Genomic DNA, 26,109 nt, shown 5'->3' with positions numbered 1-26,109 from the left:
GGCAAAAGGGCTTTCCAAGAAATCAAGTCTGCTATCGCGAAAGCTCCTGTCCTTGTTAGTCCTGATTACTCCAAAGATTTCATGATTTTTTCTTTCGCTTCTGAAGATACCATTGCCGGTGTCTTGCTTCAAAAGAATAAAGATGGTCATGAGCAGCCTATCACTTTCATGAGTAGAGCACTTCAAAACTCCGAATTGAAGTACAATACCATGGAAAAGCAGGCTTATGCCCTGGTCAAGTCTCTTAAGCATTTTAAAACTTATGTGGGTTATTCTAAGATCATTGCTTTCGTCCCACATTCTGTTGTTAAGGACATATTAACTCAAACTGATTGCTTAGGGACTCGTGCTAGGTGGGTTACTAAGACACAGGAGTATGATTTAGAAATTAGACCCACCAAGCTGATCAAAGGCCAAGGTTTAGCTCAAATGTTAACTGAAAGTAATGAAAAGACTCTTGGTTTGTTCTGCGTTGACGATCTTTCTTCACCAGAATTAAGAAGGTTAGCTGAGCATGAATGGTATAAGGACATAGTTTACTACTTAACAAATCTTGCATGTCCTAACCACTTAGTCGCTCATAAGAGAAGGGCTCTTAGACTAAAAGCCACTAAGTACTGCCTTATGAAGGATGGCCTTGGGTGGAGAAATCCTGAGGGCATAGTGCTTAGGTGTGTTGACGATGTTGAGTCCAAAAGATTAATCTCCGAATTTCATTCAGGATTTTGTGGTGGTCATTATGCCGCTAGAACTACCGCCCACAAAATCCTGAGAGCTGGCTATTATTGGCCTTCGATTTTTTCTGATGTGCACAAGTTTGTTAGAACGTGTCAAGCCTGTCAACTGTTCACTGGGAAGCAGAAGCTTGCTGCCCTTCCTCTACAACCTGTTATTGTAGAGGCACCTTTTCAGCATTGGGGTCTGGACTTCATAGGGAAGTTCCATGAAAATTCTAGCAATGGCTACTCTTGGATTTTGACTGCTACTGATTATTTCACTAAATGGGTCGAAGCCATTCCTGCTAAGAATGCCACTGAAAAGGTGATTATGGATTTCATTGAGAATAACATCATTACTAGATTTGGTGTCCCCGCTAAGATCACTACGGACAATGCCAAGGCTTTTAGTTCTTCAGAGTTTACATCTTTTTGTTTCAAGTATGGCATTGTCTTATCTCATTCATCGAATTACTATCCTCAGGGTAATGGTTTGGCTGAATCAAGTAATAAAAATCTCATAACCATTATCAAGAAAATAGTAGGAGATAACAAGAAGTCTTGGGACAGCAAAATCAAGTATGCTTTGTGGGCAGACAGAATTACTAAGAAGAAATCTACTGGTAAATCTCCCTTTGAATTGGTTTATGGCTTGGATGTTACCTTACCTGTGCACCTAAAATTGCCAGCTTATCAGCTTCTCCAAAATTTTTCCACTAGTAAAGATGTTGTTCAGAATAGGATAGATCAGATTGTGGAATTAGATGAGACTCGTCGGACAGCTTTTGAAACTATATGTAAAAATCAATCTAATATTAAGAAAAGCTTTGATAAATGCTCTCGATCTAGATCTTTGCAGGTTGGAGATATGGTTTTACTTTGGGATCGCAAAAATGAAAAAACGGGAAAGCATAAGAAGTTTGACAGCGTGTGGCTGGGACCATACATTATTAGAGATATAGCTGGGCCAAACTCATTCTACTTGAGCAGATTGGATGGCGAACCACTTGATCTACCAGTGAACGGCCAAATGCTCAAGCTGTTCTTCAGAGATGATATCTGATGCCATGGGGCATCTTTTGTATTGTATTTCTATCCCTACTCCTTGTCTTTTCAGCATTTCATTTCTGTTTTTAGGATTAGATTTACTTTTCATGTTATTAGTTAGTCAATAAATGAAGAGCTTTTATCTTTCCTGTACTTAATGTATATGATGATTTTGGAATGGACGCTACTTATTTTTATTTGTGTGTTGTATGGATGCAGATTCTGGATTCTCACATTCCTACCAGTGCAGCAACGTGTCCCCAAGTAGAGCCAGATGTTGACCACTACCGGTCAACTGCCCATGCAGTACACCTCCTTTCTGTTGGCAGAGAGGGGTAGCTCCTGAGCGACATGTCCATGCCAGCCTACAGTCATCAACAGCTTGATCATCTTTGTTGTAAACCCAGTCTGCATGTATAAATTGTAAATAATCTAAGCAGATCAGAGTCATGTATGTAAAGTTGCCTAGGTGGACCTAACTTTCTAATGATGATCTGCGTCCCGGGAGGTTTTTCGTCTCACCGATCTACGATCGGCAGAGTTTTCCTTCAAACCTGACCCCAAAGCCGGGATGGATTTCGTCATTAGAACTTTAGGAGAATCTTAGTATGTTAATCTGCTAGATTATAGTTGTGTCGCAGAACTGGGTGTTCTATGAGGGTCTGTATTAAGTGGGTTCATCCCTTTGAGATGTAAATTGTAAAAATCATGATGAAATGTGTCTTGAGGGTTGAAAAATGTTGTAAATCCCCTCATGAGTCCTAAGTCCTAGGTCCTAGGTGATGTTTCCAACGGCTTAGTTCGATGATCCATCTTAAAATGAATTAAAAAATTAAAAAATGAATAAAAATAATAAAATAATAAAATAAATAAAAATTAAAAAATGAAATAAATAAAAAAAAAAAATAATAAAAAATTAAAAACATAAAGCAAAAACCCTAAACAATAAAATAATAATATTTTTGTGAATGCATGCAAATATCTTTTTTAATAAAATCGACGGATGAGATTAAGAGATGTCTTAACCCTCATCGACGGTCGAGATCGCTTCAACATGGATCACTCAAAACTAGCCGTTGGGATCATTTCCTTTATATAGGGTCTTAGGGGGTCATTTTACAGGTTTATCTGATCTGTGAGTCTGGACTGAAAAAGCTCTCTTGTAATCTGATTTTCTGGTTAATAAAAAGACTTTGGGGTTCAAAACTGGCTGGTGTTACTCTCTGGAATTGCTGTGAGATGTTTGTTTTTTCTGCATATTTCAGTTTTCAGCAGTTAATAATAGCTGGTTTTCAGAGTATTGTGAGTACAGGTATCTTGCTCACGTGCTAGGGTTTGAATGTTGTAGGGTTTCTGGAATAATGGCAGGTATCTCCATTATTTCTTGAAATCTAGCAGCATTTCTTGCCCTCTTTACTGATGTTTGCTTGAGGTGTGCAGGAGATCTTTAGGTGAAGGGTATTTGTGGGCGTTTGGGGAAGTTCTGGGCTGAACCAGCCGACTCCCACAGGCTTTTCTGTGCAGAGCCCAGCTGATTGTGCCCTGGGTTAATCTTTTAAATTTTATTGCGTGTTTTACATTGAGAGATTTTCTTTATGTTCACAGTAAAGTTCAAATTTCTGATATATTGAAAATATTACTGCAATTATTGTTAAATCTGGCTGTCCAGAGCTGTAAAATTTTTGTGATTCTAGGTTAATTGTGAAGGGTTTTACTTTTAGGTTTTGCATATTATCTGCCGGGTTTTTGTTTTTCTTCTTGCAGGTACAATGTTGGCAGGAAAGTTAAATTGTTATTGGGATCATAAGCTTTCTACCAGTTTTCTGTAGCTTCAGCATTCTGTGCACTGATAAATCAAATTTTCAGGCTCTCGGTTCCAGATCAATAGATTCTAGTGGCAAAAGACAAGCCTAAAACTCGTTGCCATCAAGGATACCTGGTGACTGACCCTGCAGAACAAGAAGTGTCGTGTGAAGAAATAGCTAAAACTGCCATTCGAAAAATCTGCCCGGTGGCTTCAGGGGTTTTGCGGGTCTGCTGTATTAATCAAGTTATTCCTCTCTGTGGCGGCTTTCCAAAAACAAGGTGCCCATACCAGTTATACAGAAACACAAATTTCGATTTAGTGGCTGCCGTGAGGAGAGTTTCGTGGCCCTTCAAACAAAAATTCGAAGATCATACCCGCCGTCTGCAAATCTTCAAACAATTCACGCGGGCTGAGTGACTCACGGGTTTTGCATGAGGAGATTCCTGAAAGTCCGTTTTTCTCCATCGAGTACCAGGTAGAGCTCAGTCGAAATTGCCCAGGTACGTTCTAAACCGATTCAAGTGCTTATCCGCAGCAGCATATGGGCAAATTCAGAAACGATTTGAGGTGATTCATACCCTGCAAACACAAGACATGAACGGACAAACCAAGCACGTGACCAGCATTTTCATCGATTATTAGATCTCAATCCATAGATTCGCCTGGTCGAGGGTCTATTTTTCCACATCACACCAGAAATTGCCTGCGGAACCCTTTGCGTATATTTCTTGGTCTGCTGGAGTCACGTATCATCATCGACTATCCGCCATCGTTTGAAGACTGCCACAGGTATGCGTATTTGTGTTATATGAAATCGTTTTTCAGTTGAAGGCCAGCGTAAGCTCAATCGGTTGCATTGCGTAGGTTAGTCTTAGGTTTTGCTTTAGATTTAAATTTCAATTTATTTTTTTTAGTTTCGTTTTACATAGTTTCTTTTTTTTATAGTTTTCATGTAGTTGGATTTTAATTCCTTCTAAATAGTTTCATAAAAAAAAAATCAAAAAATGAAAATGTTAGGGTTTTAGGTTTTCTTTTAGTTAGATTTTGGTTAAATTTCTTTAGATTTTAAACTTTTTTAAATAAATCGTTTAGTTTCTTTTGTATAGATTTTTTTTATAAAAAAAATAAAAAATAAAAAAGGATTTCTTAAAATTTTTTTAGGCTATTGCTGTAGTTTTTATTTAGTTAATGTTTTAATTTTTTAAGTTTTAGATTTTAGATTTTTTTTTTTTTTTTTTTTTTTTTTAACATAGTTTTAAAATTTTGTTATGAAAATGAAATAGAAAGGATTTAGTTTCAGTTTTACCTTTTTTCAAATTTTTCTAGGATAATTTCTAGTTTTCCTTTAGGAGTTTAAGATTTTATTTAAAATATATATATATATTTGAAAAGCATAAAAATTTCTTTTTTTGTGGAGAATTACTTTTACCACATTCAGTTGTTTATCATTGCATATATTTCACGCTGAGATCTGAATCCAAAGTAGATATCTGGTTTCACTGTTGTTTAAAGCAATTTATTTCTCTTAGTTTGCTGGATATCGTTATTTGAAGAGCTTTGTGGTTTTACTAGATATTTAAAGCATTGCTCTCTTTATCTGATAATAAATGATTGCTGTCCGTGGTTCATGTTCTTATATCATCTAGCTAGTAATCATTTAGATCTTTTAAGGCACTGGTCTGCTCAATTCATCAAATCATTTTAGTGCTTATCTCAATCGTGCATCTCGTCTCCCAGCCCAACTGTTTGGCAGTTGGCCTCCATCACCTCACAGGGTCTACCCCCCTTAGCCGCGGGAGACAGGCTTAAACGGAGGGATCGGGGATCAGAGTGACAGCCCCCGATCTGAGCGTTGTCGTGCCAATCCGCGCGACAACATCCTCCATAAATTTCACGTCTCATCTCATGATAATGTTCTTGCTACAGGGAATGTGTATCTTGTCTGCTTTTAAGGTTTTGCTATACCCAACGAAGAACCCCTTCTCTGCAGTTTGATCCTGTTTAGCGTGTTTTCACCTGCGACATGGAAATAAGCTATGCTGCCAAAGATTTTGAAGTGACTTACTTTTGGCTTCTTACTTGAGATGAATTCTTCTGGTGTTATCTTCCCCAAAACCTTGTGAGGAACCATGTTCTGGATATACACTGTTGTGTTACAAGCCTCTTCCCATAAAAACTTGGGCAAATCCTGATCATATATCATTGCGTTCACAACCCTAACTATTGAATTGTTTTGTCCCTCCGCTACCCCATTCCGCTGTGGATTGTATGGCGCTGTTCGCTCTCTCCTGATGCCTTCCTTCGCACAAAATTTTGTGAAGTAACTATTTGTGTACTCTCCCCCATTATCTGAGTGAAGTACCTTGATCTTCTTCCCTGTCGCATTCTTTACTAGAGCCTTAAACGCCTTGAAGAGATTGATGATTTCATCTTTGGTCTTCAAGAAATAGATCCAGGTTTTCCTAAAATGGTCATCGATGAAGGTAACAAAATATTCATACCCTCCTAGAGATCTGGTGTGTGAAAATTTCATCTGTTGCAATGACTGGAAATTATTCTCCTAATTGTAAATTTAATTATGCAGTTTATTTTCTATGACAAACAATGAATAAAATCACAACTGCAATTTTCACCATAAAAATACAGGGGAAAACAAAACACTGGAAACTAGGAAATTCTAGGACACACAAGAATTATGACACCCTTATTTTTGGACAATTGTCCCGAAAATGCCCAACATGGAAAAGCTAGTGTAGCAGATGAAGGATTTATTATTATTCTTCAACAACAAATCTGAGTACAATAATTTGGATGCCAAACTAACTATGCAATATGAGAGAATCATTGGAAAAATTATTTCGAGGATTTTTCCTCACCCCGCAGGTGATTTCAGCATCCGAAACTGGCCCCTCAACAATTCGTACTTCCTTCTGCGTCAGCCTCTACGTAGTACTTGCACAAGCCTTGTTGTTGTTGCTTTCGGAATCTTCTGAAATCTTCAGCTCTACTTCTTTCTAGCTCTGGAATGAATTCACTGGTCCTCCTGATGAAAACCCCGACCACCAACCACTGAATCGATTTCTCCCCCAGTTAGATCAAATTGTTTTGCTGTTGCTGCCTGCAAAATCCTTGTGCAGTCACTTTGGGCAAACTCGCACTCCTTCAATTTGACTCTTCCGGTAGTTGAAACCTCTACCGGAACACTGCCTCACTCCTCTGCCACTTGCTACTCAATCTTCTTGCTGAATCATTATGCTACTAGAAAAATCGATCTGCCTAGATCACTGAGTCGTTGTATTGATGTGTTCTCCATCTACCCATCGACATCTTCTTATAATCTTCTGTTGGACCTACAACGACCACGGTTAAAACTTAATAAAGGGCCCAAATTATTTCCCAGTCGATCCGTTTGAGTTTCTAGATGATTCACACTTTATTCAATTAACACTGATTAATTAACCAAATTTTCTAAGTTTAGACTTAGGAAATATTTGAAAATAGGCTAATAATCTAATTGAGACACTTCTAGGTGGAATTTCCTGAAACGATTTCTGGGTTATGGAGATCTCATGTGTTTTAGCCTCTCCACAAAGTTTTTAGACTATAACACCTCCTATGCTACAAAAACTAACACTCCCTCTTAGCGAGGAAGGTGTTCTCTCTAGTGCTGCACACTCTGTCACAAGACCCTATCTTTGTACCACCCCTCTGTCACGCTGATCATGTCAAGCTACTGCCCACCAACCACTGCCTAATTCTGATGCTGCATATGTGATGCTGATGACATTGCCACACTGCTGCCAACTTTGCATCTACATTGCAACTTCCTCTCATCTGTTGTTGTTGCAACTAAGAAGCATCTAGAATAAGTTGTCCCTACTACTGAAACGGGTTCTCCACCATACCCATATGTTCTCTGAAATAGATGAACTTAGCTCTACCTAGAGCTTTTGTGAGTATATCTGCAACCTGCTTATCTGTGGGAACATATTGTAGCTGGATTGTAGATAATCTCTGATGAAATGACACTAAATATCTGTGTTTCGACTTGTCATGAAACACTGGATTCTCAGAAATCTTGATGCAACTCTGGTTATCATAGTAGACACTAGTTGTCTCCATCCTCTACTTGAACAAGCTTAGCACCAACTTTCGAAGCCATATAGCTTTGTACGTCGCTGTGCTTGCTGCCATATACTCTAGTTCTGCAAAGCTCAGTGCTACTGACTTCCGCTTCTTGCTACACCAAGAAACCATTCTTGATCCCATGCTGAAGCAATACCTAGAGGTACTTGTACTGTCTACCAAACTGCTTGCCCAATTTGCATCTGTGAATCCACATAGTCTGAAGTTACCCCTTCGAGTGTATCTCAACCCATACTCGATTGTGCCATGCACAAAACTCAAAATATGCCTTGTTGCTGCCTAATGCACCCTCTTCGGTTCTACCATAAATTAATTGAGGGTGTTGACTCTGAAGAAGATATTTGGCCTAGTGTTGACCAGATGGCCTAATGAGAGAACTGATAAACTGTTGAATGTGGCCAATTATGCTTTTTCTTTTCTTTTTAGCTGCATCAACCTCTAGGCATCATTCCAGGCCTGACCTAGGGTGTGGGAAAAGGGGATGGGAAGGCTAACTCTGTGGACCTAGTGGAGGAATGTGGACCCAGGTGGGAGGAATGATGAATGGGGTTATTATGAGTAGAACGTAAGTGATATATGTGGATGAGGGAGCAGAAACTCGCAACCAAAATCTGGGTTTCCCATGTAGTACCATCCCTAAAGCTCAAAGGTCAGTAAAAGAGGTCCCACAGGACTAGAGGCTGAGGTTAACATCCTAAAGAGGTCCAGGGGACAAGAGCACAAACCTAACCCTCTCTTTTCGCCTAATCCCCCCATTAATCCATGCCTAAGAGTTTCCATGATAAGTAAACTAGAATACTCAATTACCAAATGACAAGGCATACATTTAGGTTTGGGAGGCCCACCTACAAACATACGATCATGACAAATGGGTGAGGGACCACATGGCTGGCTTAGGGGGCGGAGAAATGGCACATCAGGCTAGTTGGTGGCTGCAAGGGGCTGGTGGCTGAGGACCATCATGGATAAATTTTTTCTCCTAGGGATATCACCTGCAAAATGGTGGGTAACATCTGGCTCCGATTGGGACATGATGTTTCAGACAAGCAGGCGAAGCTGCTTGAGCAGGTGGTCATGAGAACACCTGCAATGTCTCGGTTACCATAGACCTGTTACTTGCACATAACAAAGACTAATCGCATGGGGCAACATGCTTTTATGGTGTCTTATGTGTTAGTCCTAATGCAAAAATCAGCATGCAATGCATCCTACTCTACAATGCATATGATCAAAGTTAATGTTAAGTGTAATCATAGAGCCAATGGAACCAACATATCATCCAATTAATATAAATATGCCCGCCTATATGATCACTCATGCATTAAATCCCAAAGTGAATGCAAACTTGAAGAGGTGGGAAAATATGGTTTCCATATGAGGTAGGAGGAATCCGTAAGAGAAGGAACACTGGACAATCCTAGAAGTGTGGAGTCTTCCTTCTTAGCACACAATGGTGGAATGAATGATTATCCTTAAGAACTTCTTATCACAATCATTGCTCATATTATTGTTCTTTGTAGATGTCACAAGGTTGTGATGAGAGGGGAACGAAGGATGAGGGAAAGAAGGAGTGCAACAAATAGGTTGCTCCAAGTGATGGTTATATTGGAGAAGGGAGGTCATGGAGTGGTCAAAACCCTGAGGGTGTGTCCAAGGAGGTGAAGTATAATCAATGAGGGGCTCTTCCTCGACACTATATTCAAAAAGGGGAAAGGGCCCACTGTCAGTTGAGATCATACGACAAGGGGTGAGGGCGTCACTTGTGGAAAACTCAAGATGATGAAAAAAATGGGAAGGAACTTAAGGGAGTCACTTGAGGGAGTCATCTTGCCCTAACTAGGAGCCTAAGTTGCAGCAATATTATACTAGTCAAAGGAGGTATGTATGTTGTGTTTATGATGAAGTTGTTGCTAGGTGGATAGGCTGTCCAAGTTTGGACAATTTGGGTAATCTATGGAAGCCAAAGACGAGGGGCAGACTTGATGTATAGATGCCCTAATTAGTGGGTAGATTCTACAGTGATGGATCAATTTTATGAGCAGCCTATGGGAGCCATTTGTTGGGGTTGACTTGGGTTGTTAGAAACCCCAACTAGGAGCAGATTTCACAATGAAGTATTGGGTGCCATTGGACTGGTGGAGGGCAGCGTGTTGGCTAATGAAAGTAGCCCTTAACAAGCAATCATAAAGTGATGTTGACAAGTGAAGGTTGGGTGAAGATTGGAGCCTAATGTGTAGCTTTTTGATGGACGAAAGAGGCTACTAGATTGGCAGATTAGAGCTCAGGTGTTGGCCAGCCTAGAAGAGCAAATTGGATTAGCTTGTGTTCATTGTAGTGGAAGCGACTTGCAGCAGTGATAGACAACAACCCTCCTAGAGACTCTTTGTATTGTTCTTTGATGGACTAAGGGTCAGCTAGAGAGTAGAACGAGAGAAAAGGATCGACAAGACGAGATACGACATACAGTCTGCAGCAAGATTATCATTGTGTCTTGTATCCCTTGTATGAGAGCCCTAGACTGTTGTATTATTCATTGGTTTAATATAACAAATATTGGGTTGTTGTACATATTTGTACAATATTTTGTAAAATATTGTCTATACTTGTGCATGTGAGATTTACTACTATTTATTTTCCGCTGTGGAAAGTAGCTTTGTAGAGATTCTTAGTTTGGTAGCATCAAAGATTTTAAGATTCTATCCTAGACCCAAGATCGTGGAAACTCAACATTGTAGATGAAGTTCTCACTATAATGTCGAAGTTGTAGGCTGGTCTTTGGTATGAGGACAGGTTGGAGGGGTTGTCCAACTATAGTCCATGGAATGAAAGGATCAAGTTGGTCTTGTAGGTCAATAGGAAGCCATCAAGAAGCCAACTGATCCAAAGGAGCTAGAGGTGTACGAGGATTTGGACACGAGGGTGAGGTTGATCACCTTTGATGGTGTGAAGGATCCCCTAATACCTCATTTGTCCGGGAAGAACACTGCACATGAGATGTGGGTGGCTCTTCAGAATTTGTTCTAGAATAAGAACGAGAACCAGGTACTGGTATTGGAGGATAATTTGAAGTCCACCAAGATGTTGAAGGGTGAAGGAGTGACTTCGTATCTGACGAGATTGTCTCAGGTCAAAGATGAGCTTGCTGCTGTCGGTGTGACTATTTTAGAGAATGCTATGGTGAGGATAGCCTTGAAAGGGTTTACTCTAGAATGGAAGCCCTTCATCAAAGGGATTGTTGCCAGGGACAAATTGCCAGACTAGAATAGGTTGTGGGACGACTTGATTCAGGAAGAGTTGCGAGACAAGGATCTTCATCCAACAAAGAGGGCAGATGAAGAAATTGCACTTGCAGCATGAATGAAGAGTCAACAAAAGAAGGACTTGAGTAAAGTCAAGCGTTTCAACTGTGGCGAGATGGGCCATTTTTCGTCGAGATGTCCGATGAAGAAGAAGGGAGATGACGAGAAGAAGAAAGGGAAGCAGGTCGCTAGTGTTCCCACTTCAGCTGAGATAGATGCTCTCACCAGGAGATTGGAGGAGGAGGACTTTGCTATGATCTGTCATTTTTTGCAGGGTACTATTGATGAGGATTGATGGTACGTGGATAGTGGTGCGATAAAACATATGACAGGGTCATAGGAGGTTTTCGAGACTCTAGTTGAATGGGACTCGAAGTTGCACATGGTGTTGGGCGACAAGAGTCAGAAGGAGATCCGAGGATCGAGAGTTGTGCCATTGAGGATGGAGACATGACGGGTGATGCGGGTCTAGGATGTACTGTTTGTACTAGGACTCAGATATAGCATGATATCTGTCTTGATGATCAAGAAGGGGTTTGAGGTCTTATTCTAGGATGGGAAGGCAAGACTTAGACCTAGAGGCTCTACCTCCGCAGGTATTGTGCTTGGAGTTAGAGAGCATGGTCTATATAGGCTGACGGGCAATCCTATAGATCATGGGAAGAAGAAGCAGACATACCAGGTGCAGGCTCTAGAGAAGTATGTGCAGGTGCAGGCTTTAAAGGGGTAGCTACAGGTTCTAGAGAAGAAGGTCCAGGTTCCAGAGGTTTAAAGGGAGTCGAGTTCTAGCAGGAGCTTGCAGATTCAGAGGGAGACTTTGCAGCACAAGAAGAGCGCGTGGTCAGCGGGGAACAAGGGTGCTCCTAAAACTACCAAGAATGAATCATGGAGAGAGTGGAAGACATTCCAGGAGAAGAAGAAAGGATGCTTTCAGTGACAACAACACTTCCGAGAGAGGCATAGTTCATGCTACAAGGATTACATCAGTGGTGGGCGGCAAGAGTTGGGCTAGTGTTGCGAGTAGTGATGATGATGATGAGTTATGTCCTAGTCTTGGAAGTATCTCCCTCACCAAGAGGGAGTGTTAATTTTTGAGTAGCTTGGGAGGTACTCCAAGCCCCAAGGTTTAGGGTTTGGAGGTTGGAGCACCACAAAAGTCACTTGTGGACTTGGAACCCAAGGTTGGGGTTTTGCACCCATTGATGTTTGGGCCAAAACCATGGAGCATTTTGTACATGTGATGGATGGAGATGATAGAGGACAATGAGGAGAATCCAACGCTTCGAAAATCGTCGAATTCTGAGATGTCCTTGATGAGATATGAATTTTTGAAGTTGACAATGAATTTTTGGGCACTCAAGTCATGTAGGCTTGAAGTGGAAATGTCCAAAAGATGTTTGTCTTCAGGAATTCGGTGGAACCCTTATGCATATAAATAGAAGGTGTATGGAGGTCATTTTTTCATCCAATCTGCAACATTTCATAGTAACACAACTTCTGAAGAAGTTGCAATGACTTAAGGACAAAACGTGGAGGTGAATAGGAATGTTTTGGTTTGGAATTTATCTCTTATGCAGGTCAGAGTAGAGGAGCAGGCAAGTTGCAACTCCTAGGTGAATTCTGGGCTGATTTGGAGTATCCTAAGGGCTGTTTATTCTCCCATTTAAGGAGTCGCAGGTCTGTTTGGGCAGCACTAAAGAGGGGCTGAGACCTAGATTTAGGGAGTTGTCAAGTCCAGGCAGAAGAAGAAGGGAGGCTGCAGTAATTTGAGGTTGTTTGGAAGTGTTTGGTTGGGATGATAAGGTTTGTCATCTTGCCCTAATCAGGAGGCTAAGTTGTAGCAATATTATACTAGTCAAAGGAGGTATGTATGTTGTGTTTATGTTGAAGTTGTTGCTAGGTGGATAGGTTGTACAAGTGTGAATAGTTTGGGTAACTTGTGGAAGCCAAAGAGGATGGGCAAACTTGGTGGTTAGATGCCCTAACTAGTGGGAAAATTCTACAATGAAGGATCAGTTTTGGATTAGTTTTATGAGCAGCCTATGGGATCCATTTGTTGGGGTTGAATTGGGTTGTTAGAAACCCCAGCTAGGAGCAGACTTCACAGTGAAGTATTGGGTGCCATTGGCTTGGTGGAGGGCAGCATGTTGGCTACCCAAAGTAGCCCTTGACAAGTAGTCATAAAGTGACGTTGACACCTGAAGGTTGGGTGAAGATTGGAGCCTATTGTCTAGCTCTTTGATGGATGAAAAGGCTACTAGATTGGCAGATTTGAGGTCAGGGTTGGCTAACCTAGAAGACCAAATTCGATCAACCTGTGTTCATTGTAGCAGAAGCGACTTGCAGCAGTGATAGGTGGAAGCCCTCTTGGAGATTCTATGTGTTGTTCTTTGATGGACTAAGGGGCAGCTAGAGAGAAGAATGGAAGCAAAGGATCGACAGGACGAGATACGTCATAGAGTCTGCAGCGAGATTGTCATTGTATCTTGTGTCCCTTGTATGGGAGCCCTAGACTTTTGTATTATTCAGTTGATTTAATATAATGAAGATTGGGTTGTTGTACATATTTGTACAATATTTTGTAAAAATTTGTCTGTACTTGTGCATGTGTGATTTATTGCTATTTATTTTCCGTTGTGCAAAGTAGCTTTGTTGTGATTCTTGGTTTGGTAGCATCAGAGATTCTAAGATTCTATCCTAGACCCAAGATCGTGGAAATTCAACATGGTATTAGAGGGTGTTTGAGCTACTTTGGAAGACAATGAATCATCAAAGTGCACAACAAAGTACAACTTAAGAGGAGTTGGTCACATTGTAGGTGAAGTTCTCACTACAATGTCGAAGTTACAAGATGGTCTCCGGTATGAGGACATGTTGGAGGGGTTGTCCAACTATAGACCGTGGAAGGAAAAGATCAAGTTGGTCTTGCAGCCCAACAAGATCTGGGAGTTCATCGAGAAAGCCATGAAGAAGTCAATTGACTCAAAGGAGCTGGAAGTGTCCGAGGATTTGGATACGAGGGCGAGATTGATCGTCCTTGATGTTGTGAATGATCTTCTAATACCTCATTTGTCCGGGAAGAACACTAGACATGAGATGTGGATGGCTCTTCAGAATTTGTTCTAGAATAAGAATGAGAACCGTGTACTGGTATTGGAGGATAAGTTGAAGTCCACTAAGATGTTTCAGGGTGGAGTGACTTTGTATTTGACGAGATTGTCTCAGGTCAAAGATGAGTTCGCTGCCATCGGTGTGACTATTTCAGAGAATGATATGGTGAGGATAGCCTTGAAAGGGGTTACTCCAGAATGGAAGCCCTTCATCAAAGGGATCGTTGCTAGGGACAAATTGCCAGACTGGAATAGGCTGTTGGACGGCTTCATTCAGGAAGATTTGCGAGACGAGGATCTTCATCCAACGGAGAGGGCATATGAGTACATGGCACTTGCAGCACGCATGAAGAGTAAGCAGAAGAAGAACTTGAGTAAAGTCAAGTGTTTCAACTGTAGCGAGATGGGTCATTTTTTGTCGAGATGTTCGATGAAGAAGAAGGGAGATGACGAGAAGAAAAAAGGGAAGCAGGTCACCGGTGTTGCCACTTTTGCTGAGATAGATGCTCTCACCAAGAGATTGGAGGAGGAGGAATTTGCTATGATCTCTCATTTCTCATAGGGTACTATCGATGAGGATGGATGGTACGTGGACAGTGGTGTGACAAAACATATGACAGGGTCATATGAGGTTTTCGAGACTCTAGTTGAATGGGACTCGAAGTTGCACATGGTGTTGGGCATCAAGAGTTAGAAGCAGATTCGAGGATCGGGAGTTGTGCCATTAAGGATGGAGACAGGACAGGTGATGCGGTACCTATTGAAGAAAGTTTAACTAGGTTCGGTCTTGATAATGACATGATCTTTGTAAATGATGTAATAAAAGGAAATAAATTATTTTTGTATGCCTTGCTACATGGGTTTCATGAGCAAGAAGTGTCACTAGGTAAAAGACTTCTTCTTGATGTCTTTAGGATTTTATTTATATGTCAAAGAGTCATGTCATGTGTAAAGAAGCTCTTCATGAGCCTATGGAAATGTATACAAGTGTGTAGCAGCCCTCTAGGACCAAGAACAATCCTCTGAAAGCAAGCACAAGAAGTCTGCAAGTAAAACAATAAGGAGATCTTCATGTCGGCTCCAAAATGAATTAAAATACATAGTTAAATGTCATGTCGGCTTGGATAAAAGACATGACGGTTCATGGATTCACGTCAGCTCAATATAGGAGCACAAACCACTATAAATACCTGTCTAGGGTCAGCGCAAATGAAATAAGGAGAACTCGCAATTTCCTCTCTGAAATTTCGCATGAAAGAAGGAGCAGATCTGCATTGCCTTAGGGCAACTATTGTAGGGTCTGTCTGCACCTCGGATGGGTATAAGGGCAGACAGACTAGGTCTCGGATGAAGGAAAGAGGGAGGCAAGTCCCTGCAACTCGCACTACAGGAGAATGTATCTTCGACCTGTCTCCTAAGCAGTCTAAACATATGTATCACGGTGATCCTACAACAGCATACCAACTCGGAGTTCATTCCAGAACGCAGTCACCTATGGATGGATCAGCCTCCACACACACACACACACACACATATATATATACTATCTCAGTTATGAACATTATCTCGACATACATGTATTCTCGGCATAATCATGTTGGAGAGAATTTCGGTGATAACTATGTCTACTGCAATGACAAAGATGATCAGTCTTGGAATCATGACAAGTGAAAGAGGATTACAGTCTCGGTGAGCAGTAACCATTACAGTCTCAGCATCAATAAAAGGGTAAGGATCTAGAACATTATCACAATCTCGATGGATGTATTTATATGATGATAAAAGGCTCACAGTCTCGGCATAAGTGATCCCTCAGTTATCATTACAGTCTCGACATATATATCATGAAATACTCTCTTGGCATATGATCTTAAGGTACAATGATGATTCTAGTGCTTATGGAAGTATGATGAAATAGTCATCATGATGATTGTCATAATGAAGCTCTCAGTGCATCAATGAAAGCATAGAATAAAGATCACAGTGAAGATCTCAATAGATCTCATTGATATGGTGAAGAAGCAGCAGTGAAGATCTCAGTGATGCAACAATGATGATTTCAATGGCACAACAATCATGATGATCTCAGCAGTAAACAGAGAAGAGGATTGATGTCTTGGTCTTGGAGTGGCAGAAAGTATCAAGGGTCATGGTCTTGGTATTCGTCAATTGGAATCTCTATAAGAAGAATTTTGTGCGGGTTTTCCTCTCCAAGAGGGAGAGGTTTTGGCCCTGGTAGAAAGCCAAATATTTTGTGTTCTTGTCTCTTTTGTTTTTGATAGTAGTTTGATGAAGTAAACACACACACTAATAATGTAAATAAGATCAAGCTAAGATAAACTGTAAAAACACTTCACAAATTGTTGTCATGCTAAAAAGAATCACCTTAATTCTGGATGCCCTAGATTCTTGAACAGTGATGCAACATTGATGATTTCATTGACACAACAATCATGATGATCTTAGCAGTAAACAAAGAAGAGGATTGATGTCTTGGTCTTGGAGTGGCAAAAAGTATCAAGGGTCATGGTCTTGGTATTCGTCAATTAGAATCTCTATAAGAAGAATTTTGTGCGGGTTTTCCTCTCCAAGAGGGAGAGGTTTTGGCCCTGGTAGAAAGCCAAATATTTTGTGTGCTTGTCTCTTTTGTTTTTGATCGCAGTTTGATGAAGTAAACACACACACTAATAATGTAAAGAAGACCAAGCTTAGATAAACTGTAAAAACACTTCACAAACTGTTATCATGCTAAGAAGAATCACCTTAATTTTGAATGCCCTAGATTCTTCCATAGGTCCAGGATGTACTATTTGTACCAAGACTCATATATAGTGTGATATTTGTCTCGATGGTCGAGAAGAAGGGGTTTGTGGTCTTATTCCAGGATGGGAAGGAAAGACATCATACCTAGAGGCTCTAGCTCTGTAGGTATTGTGCTTGGAGTTAGAGAGCATGGTCTATACAGGCTGATGGGCAAGCCTATAGATCATGGGAAGAAGAAGCATGCAGACCAGGTGTAGGCTCCAGAGAAGCAAGTGCAGGCTTTAGAGGGGCAGGTACAGGTTCGAAAGAAGAAAGTCCAAGTTCCAAAGGCTCAAAGGGAGTCGAGTTCTAGCGGGAGCTTGCAGAGTCAGAGTGAGACTTCGCAACCCAAGAAGAGCGCGTGGCCAGTGGGGAGCAAGGGTGCTCCCAGCTGCCAAGAAGGAATCATGGAGAGAGTGGAAGACATTCCAGGAGAAGAAGAAGAAACAGGATGCTTGCAGTGACAACACAGTTCCGAGAGAGGCATAGTTCATACTACAGGGATAGAGTGGTGAGCGCTAGGAATTGGCCGAGCGTTGTGAGTAGTGATGATGATAATGAGTTACTTCCTAGTCTTGGAAGTACCTCCCTCACTAAGAGGGAGTGTTGATTCTTGAGTAGCTTGGGAGGTACTCCAAGCCCTTGGGTTTAAGGTTTGGAGGTTGGATCACCACAAAAGTCACTTGTGGGCTTGTAACTCAAGGTTGGGGTTTTGCACCCATCGATGTTTGGTCCAAAACCATGGAGCATTTTGGACATGTGATGGATGGAGATGATAGAGGACAGCGAGGAGAATCCAACGCTTTGAGAATCATCGAATTTCGAGAAGCCCTTAATGAGATATGCATTTTTTAAGTGAACAATGAATTTTTGGGCACTCAAGTTATGTAGGCTTAAAGTGGAAATGTCCAAAAGATGTGTCTGGTCAAGAATTTGGTGGAGCCCTTCTTATGCATATAAATAGAAGGTGTATGGAGGCCATTTTATTATCCAATGTGCAACATTTCATAGTAACACAACTTTTGAAGAAGCCGCAGTGACTTAAGGACAGAACGTGGAGGTGAATAGGATTGTTTTGGGTTGGAATTGATCTCTTATGCAGGTCCGAGTAGAGGAGCAACCAGGTTGCAACTCCTAGGTGAATTCTGGGATGATTTGGAGTATCCTAAGGGATGGTTCTTTTCCCATTTAAGGAGCCATAGGGTGGCTGTAGCCTATAGGAGACTACAGGTTTGTTTGGGCAACACTAAAGAGGGGTTGAGAACTAGTTCTAGGGAGATGTCAACTCCAGGAAGAAGAAGGTAGGTTGTAGTAATTTGAGGTTGTTTGGAAGTGTTTGGGTGGGCTGATAAGGTCTGTCATCTTGCCCTAACTAGGAGCCTAAGTTGCAACATTTTATACCAGTCAAAGGAGGTATATATGTTGTGTTTATGTTGAAGTTGTTGCTAGGTGGATAGGTTGTCCAAGTGTGGACAGTTTGGGTAACTTGTGGAAGCCAAAGAGGAGGGGAAAACTTGATGGTTAGATGCCCTAACCAGTGGGTAGATTCTACAGTGAAGGATCAATTTTGAATTAGTTTTATGAGCAACGTGTGGGATCCATTTGTCGGGGTTGACTTGGGTTGTTAGAAACCCAACTAGGAGCGGATTTCGCAGTGAAGTATTGGGTGCCATTTGACGGGTGGAGGGCAACATGTTGGCTACCCAAAGTAGCCCTTGACAAGCAGTCATAAATTGATGTTGACAGTTGAAGGTTGGGTGAATATTGGACCCTAATGTGTAGCTATTTGATGGACGAAAGAGGCTACTAGATTGGAAGATTGGAGCTTAGGTGTTGGCCAACTCTCTAAGTGCAGATTGGATCATCTCATGTTCATTGTAGCAGAAGCGGCTTGCAATAGTGATAGGGGGCAGCCTTCTTGGAGACTCTATGTGTTGTTCTTTGATGGAATAAGGGGTAGCTAGAGAGCAGAATGAGAGCAAAGGACCGACATGACGAGATACGACATAGAGTTTGCGGCAAGATTGTCATTGTATCTTGTATCCCTTGTATGGAAGCCCCAGACTGTTGTATTATTCAGTTGGTTTAATATAACAAAGATTGGGTTGTTGTACAATATTTTGTTAAAAGTTCTCTATACTTGAGCATGTGTGATTTACTGCTATTTATTTTCCGTTGTGCAAAGTAGCTTTGTTGAGGTTCTTGGTTTGGTAGCATCAAAGATTCTAAGATTCTATCCTAGACCCATGATCGTGGAAATTCAACAAGGAAGGGGCTTGGATACCTGTGGTTGATGAATTTGTATTAAAAAACAAAAGAGCGTGATACACATTTCAAAATGCAAAAGGAAAGGGTTATTAATGATAAATCAAAAGCCAAAGAAGCTTGAGCTCTACCTCCTTTCTATGAAGTCATCACCCCAAGTCCTAATGCAATGGTGTATGACTGAGGAAGGCCTTAATTGAATTATCTTGATCGTTATGCAATGAAACACATATACATCAAAAGGGGGTCTACAAATAAAAACCAAATAATATAAGAAAGAAGCAAGAATGGGTTGGAAAGACATAGTGTTGAGGAAAGGGTAACTCAATGCATAAAGTGCTCCCTCTATGAAGGTTATTATGGGGATGAATATCACATGTGGCCTTGCGTGTCAAAGACACCATCCCCATGAAGTAAAACTCAAGTCATACTATCATCATTTCACACTTGCACCTTGATTGGTTTCTTGGGAAATACTCTAATTCTTAGGTACTGGCGTTCTATGATGGTCGTCCAATACCTAAACTTGACAAATTGCATAGAGTCATAAGCTAGTGTGAAATTTGAAGAAGATAGCTAAGGAGGTCTACTTGATGGCTGTGTTGCTGGAAACAACCCCCGAGGTGGCGTCCCTATACTCGAAACTCCTCGAAATGCTGAAATGTTGCCAAAACGCGACCGAAACGTTTGGGTGGTGTTTCATGATTTGGAAATGCCACTGAAACACTGCTGTGTTGGGTTGTGTTATTCTTTCCACGACTAGCCCACGTAGTGAACCAAGGGGTAGAGGGGGGCAAGGGGTAGTGGGGGGGGTCACGGGGGGGTTTGAGGGGGGGCAGGTAGCCCCCTCCCTCTACGGGGTTCGGGGCAGCGCCTGGGAAATTTTTTTTGGACCCTATATTAGGTTGGGCGGACCTACCTATGGTTTTAGTGCATGATTTTCACACATGGTTTTGGACGCGATGGTTTTCGGTCCATGGTATTGGATGCTTCGGCTTGTATAAATATGTATTGTAACATTGAAAGGAACATAATGAAAAATCAAACTGGTAGTTCTGGTTTTGGGATCCAGGGGAAAATCTCTGTGTATGTGTTTTATATGTTATGCTCTCGCATTGTTTATTTTCTATGTTTTAGAATTCGTATGCAGGTAATTTCTATACGGGGTTAAAACCTACATTTGGTATCGGAGTTGTTTTGGCTTCAATGGGACGCCTTTGTTGCTGAGGGGTTTCGCTCGGGCCTGTGGTAAACCTTGTTCAGTGGGAGATCTGCGAGGTCGATTCTGGTGGTGAAAGAAGATGGCGAGCAGTGGAAAGATAGAGATCGAGAAATTTAATGGTCAGAGTTTTGAGTTGTGGAAACTCAAGATGGAGGATCTGTTGGTGGATAAAGATCAGTGGATGGTGGTAGATCTAGGTACTAAACCAACCGGAGTGTCTGATGAAGAATTGAAGAAGTTAGATCGGAAGGCAAAGAGCACAATACGATTGTGTGCCTCAGATTCAGTATTGCTGAATGTATCAGGGGAAGCTACGACGAAGGCTTTGTGGGACAAGTTAGGGACTTTGTACCAATCTAAGTCTCTGGTGAATAAACTGTTCTTACGGAAAAAGATGTATAACCTAAGGATGAAAGATGAAGACTCAGTGACAGAGCATCTAAATGCATTTAATGCTGTGGTAAGTCAGTTATTGTCTGTTAATATTAAAATATCAGATGAAGATAAGTGCATCAGTTTATTGTGTTCTCTACCAGATTTGTGGGATAGTTTGGTTATTGCAATAGGTAGCAATGCAATTGCCTTGCAGTTTGATGAAATAGTCTCATCCTTGCTGACGGAGGAGATGAGACAGAAAAATATGGAGAGCCAGAATGGTGATGCCTTCTCTGTATGAGGACGGTCCCAGAACAAAAACAAATATAAGTCATCGAGTGGGAGATCTAAATCTAGAGGGAGATCTAATTCTCCAGGAAAACCTGTAAAGGTGGTTTGCTGGAAATGCAGAAGGGAAGGACACTACAAAAGGGACTGTAAATCTAAAGCTCCTGACAAAGGAAAGGGATCTGATGATGCTCCATCTGCAGAGTGGAAAAACACCTTCGATGAAGGTGGGGATGTGTACTTGGCTTATTCAAGTACACATGTAGATCATGAGGCATGGTTGATTCATTCAGGTGCATCCTTTCACTTCACTCCCCATAGAGAGTGGTTCTGCGAGTATGAGAAATACGATGGTGGTGATGTTTTCTTAGGGGATGATAGGAAGGCTAGAATCGTTGGTCGTGGAAAAGTAAAGTTGAAGTTGCAAGGTGGAAAGGTTAGAACACTTTCGGGTGTTCTGCATATTCCTGCATTGGCCAGAAATTTGATTTCTATGGCGCTTCGGCCCAAATCTGCCCCATTTCTGGCCAATTTTGACCCATTTTCGTGATGTTTTCGCTTCTACGGACTCACTCAAGCACCCGAGAAGGTAGTGGGACCCTTCTATGGCCAAAATAGATTTAATATAATACTAAATTTTATGTCTAATCACTCCGCAAACTAATTTATCTCTAATCAATCCATGCTCTAGTTTTGCTAAAAAAAGCAACTTGTTCTATTTTTGTTAATGAAGAGGAAGACTAGGATTATAAGATATGTAATTGTGCTCGTCATTAGCATATGTTATGTTTCATTTTTAGCACATATAGCCATGTATAAAGGTTGATTTTGGATGTAAAGCCTCATGTGTAAAGGCTGATTTTCGAATCTTGGATGTACAGCCTCATTTGTAGATGATAATATTGGATTTTCAATCATTTAATCATCTATGAGAGTTAACATACACTGACTTTTCCTTCTAAAATGTCATTTATGTGTCTCATTCTTTTTTTCTTGCAAGATGCGTTATTAACTTAATTATAAAAATAATTATACATATACATATACATATATGTATGACATTTCCCCCGATGTTTCCATTTTTGGGGGGCCGCGTTTCCAGCTGTACCCGTTTCGGAGACTTCCAGACATTTCGGCATTTCGTGCAACTTAGCTTGACGGATTTTACATGGAACATCACTCAATTTTATTTGCATTGAATCTTGTACATACATCATATGGCTTCACTTGGTGCTTGGAGCCCCTACTTGATGATGGTGCTTGCATAGACATGGTCCTTTGGAGGACATTGATGATTCCTGTTCCACACTTCACTTGGGACTTTATATGCCCTTTGGAGTGTGTTAGACATTGTAATGACATGATAACTTGTGGAGACATCCTAGCCTTGGATGGTGAGAAATTTATTAAAATGGCTCTGAAATATTGGTTGACGTATGGATGCTTTATATGGTTCAATGAAAAACCTAGAAATTTGTAGTAAACTGGCCAATGTTTATTACTAACTTTCTCTGTATGTTTCTAGATATTGAAGAACATTACAAAGATAGAGGAAAGGAAATTCTTAAGAATATATGCCCATCACTACAAGTCATTCAAGCATCTTTTAAGAAAATTAAAGATGGCATCAATGATTAGAATGAAGATGAATCCATTTGGTAAATCGATGAATTCAATGAAGTAGCCAATAAAATTGAAGTTTGTAGTTGTACCAATAGTTGGGAAGATAATTGATAAGTAATACATCCATCAAGGAAGTTTCAGTCCTTTCTTCTGAAAATGATGATAATTACAAAGTGGTAGAAGATATATATATCAACCAATATTCTGCTGGTTATAGAATTTATTTGAAATTTGCTTGCATGCATGATCAGGTTAGGGACTTGTTAAGCAGGTCCAAATTGTCATCAACTCTGATGAACTTTTCCAAACTCAACAAGTCTTACATCTCAAAAGATGCAAAAAAAGTTATTCTGATTTGTTGCCTCCTTAATAATCATGAACAAATATCTCTTGATAGGATACGCCCCAGCTTTGGTGCTTTGTTATACACTTAGTGAAGCATCTGATGTACTCCATCGGTTTCAATAAAAAGCATTTTATTGGTTTACTTTATGTCTATCTTACCTGGGTCCAGGCTTGTCATATATATGTGTACTCATAAATCTATTTGAATTGCTATACTTCTTTCAAATGGGTTTGCAACCTACTAAATATAGTCTTCATGTTTTCTTTTTTGATAACATTGGATATGTGAAATTCGCTTTTGCATGGAATGGATTTGGGCCTTCTTTCTAATGCTTATGCATAGAATATCAAATCTCATCATTGTAAAATTTACAGATTTCCTGTTTGTTTTTGCATCAAGCTCCATGAGTACATTCAACATTCAATGCAGGTAAAACATTTTTTCAGGATCTCGAGCACCTAGCTTGTTTACAATCTTTCTACCTTCTTCTTTGTGTCATTAAATCCCTTTTTAATCAGCTGGAGAGGGTATGAAACTCCATGCAATATCTCGTTGATACACAAAAACTACCTTTGACTAAGAGCTGTGAATAAAGGGTATTTATTCCATCAAAATCATCCAAGACTTGCACTTAGCCTTAACCACCTTGTTTGGAAGACTGGTGTTAATATAGGTAGTTATGCTGATGGATTTTGAATGTGGGACATCACCACATCACCGCAATCACCTCAAAGTTCAACATCTCTATCTAGACCATGGTTCAATGCACTCAGTCTACCTTCTTCTCTATTTTCCTTTTCTTTCTTGAAAATAGGTGCCTTCATTATTTTGATGCATTTAATTTAATTTCTTATTGCGCCCTTTTGTGAAGTTCTACATGTGTTTCTCCTTTGGTCACAAGAAATATCTGACCATATGAGAGTAACTGTGCAATTTGCTAGGATCACTAATGCTCAACTATTCTGTGCATGCAGGGAATCAAGTCCACCCAAAAAACTGGTATCCTATCCCATTGATTTTTTGTAAGCCTTGGGGAATTCTACCACCTGATGTTCCTTGCCATCCAAAGTTGGCTGACTTTGCCAATTGTATGCGGAAAAAGGGACGTGGAATGTCAATTTTTGTATCTATATTGGAGGGTAATTACAGAGACAAAGCTGAGGAAGCTCGACAAGCTAGTCGACTTCTAACCAAATATATTGATTACAAAAATTGTGAAGGAGTGTCTGAAGTTATTATTGCAAAGAACATATCTCAAGGATTTAGAGGTATCGTGCAGACAATGGGTCTTGCTAATCTGAAGCCAAACATAGTTTGCATGAGATATCCTGAAATTTGGAGAGAGGGAAGCGCTAACAATATTCCAGACTCTTTTGTCAGCATTATTAATGACTGCGCTATTGCAAACAAAGCAGTAGTTATAGTCAAAGGATTAGATGAATGGCCTAGTGAATATCAGAAACAATATGGCACAATTGACCTTTATTGGATAGTTCGGGATGGGGGCTTAATGCTGTTGTTGTCTCAGCTACTAAGGGCAAGAGATAGCTTTGAGAACTGTAAAATTCAGGTATTTTGCATTGCTGAAGAAGACACGGAAGCTGAAGAGCTTAAGGCAGATGTTAAAAAATTTCTTTATGACTTGCGGATGCAAGCTGAGGTGATTGTAGTTACAATGAAATCCTGGGAAGCCCACCGGCAGGACAGTGAGGCAGAAATGGCAGTCAGGGAGGATGCCATGGATGCATTTTCAAAATCTAGAAAGCGTATAGCTGCACATGCTGAGTACTTGAGATCCAGCAATGATCGTAAGAATGTGCAATACAATGAACAACAAGTGGACAAGTTTCTGTATACCACATTAAAGCTTAATAACATTATTCTGCGATATTCTCGAATGGCAGCTGTGGTCCTCGTCAGCCTCCCACCACCACCTCCGCAGCATCCATCCTATTTCTATATGGAGTATGTGGATTTGCTTGTTGATGGAATCCCTAGGCTTTTGATGGTCAGAGGGTATACAAGAGATGTGATCACCATTTTCACATAGATTTTGTTTCATACAATATTGCAGGAAAGTATTTTATCTTTCAGCTGGTGCTTAGTGCTCCTATTAACAATCTTGTTTAAGTGCAGTTTTTCCAGATTTCGAACCTTCCGCTATTTGAGCACACGGTAATACTACCTACATTAGATATCATAATATATCCAATACCCTTCCAAGTTGGGGTCATATGGTCTAACTGTTTCCCTCATTTTGGATTTTACAGTGTTCAGAAATGTCACGTAATCTGCTTCTCCCTGTTGTTTCATTTATATTCCAGTAATGGCTGTAAGGGCTATATTGTAACGTATTCCAAATTTGCCTTGAAAATTCACCGTTCATTTTACTTCATTTTTCTTCATGGGTGTGGATCTCCTCATTGTTCAACAGAAATAATTGACCTCATGTTCTACTTTCAAGTTTCATTACTATTCACTTTCCCGGGAATATGTCATGGCTATTTCTAGTGATTGTAAACACTGACTGTTACATATCATATTGTAAAATTTAATAACTTTTAGAAATTAGGTGTATGCAATGGTCATTCCCGATTGTCTCAATGTGGGAATCAAAGACGGGGAAGTTGGAAGCAGGAATAGAGATATCTTCAAATTTCAAAAGGTGGTTGTTGGGAGGTTTCTGAAGTGCTTGGTTGGTTTTGGGCTTGTTTTTGCTTGGCTCCTAGGCACCCTAGAACTGAAGGAGAAAAAGGTTTTACTCGGTTTGTTTACTAAAGCTCAGCTGTTTCATGCAATTTTAGCAGAATTTTGTGGCAGTTGTTTGCCCCCCAAACAAAGGAATAATAATCCTTATTTGTATGCGTATAAACTGTGCCTCAGACTAGTCTTACATGTACATGTTTACCTATAACGTGGCTTGTATAAGCATGAAATGATTGCAAACAAATGGGTTAAACTTGAGGCCTTTTAAAATACTGATTAACGGTTATTCAGTGCAAGCTATGTAATGTAAATCCAAATCATTGTTGTTTCCACATATTTAGAGTTTTTGTCTAAATG

General features: G+C 40.4%; 1 protein-coding gene across 4 annotated transcripts in view; it reads left to right on the top strand.

The window, feature by feature from the left end:
• LOC149193118 (cation-chloride cotransporter 1-like) overlaps positions 1 to 25,617 on the top strand; it is a 291,136-nt gene extending 265,519 nt beyond the window's left edge. For 3 of the 4 annotated variants that reach the window (XM_089404786.1, XM_089404785.1, XM_089404787.1), the window contains one exon: positions 24,021 to 25,617. In XM_089404786.1, the coding sequence (XP_089260912.1) occupies positions 24,021 to 25,096 (1,076 nt within the window). In that variant the 3' untranslated portion in view covers positions 25,097 to 25,617. The remainder of the gene's footprint in view (positions 1 to 24,020) is intronic. The other variant, XR_016254409.1, reaches the window with a different exon arrangement.
• The last annotated feature ends 492 nt before the right edge of the window (positions 25,618 to 26,109 follow it).

The sequence above is a fragment of the Pinus tabuliformis genome, chromosome 2_2 (genome assembly GCF_031772625.1).
Source record: "Pinus tabuliformis cultivar Carrire ecotype Pingquan chromosome 2_2, CPIR1, whole genome shotgun sequence".
Lineage (NCBI taxonomy): Eukaryota > Viridiplantae > Streptophyta > Pinopsida > Pinales > Pinaceae > Pinus > Pinus tabuliformis.
This window is presented reverse-complemented; position numbering and strand designations above follow the sequence as displayed.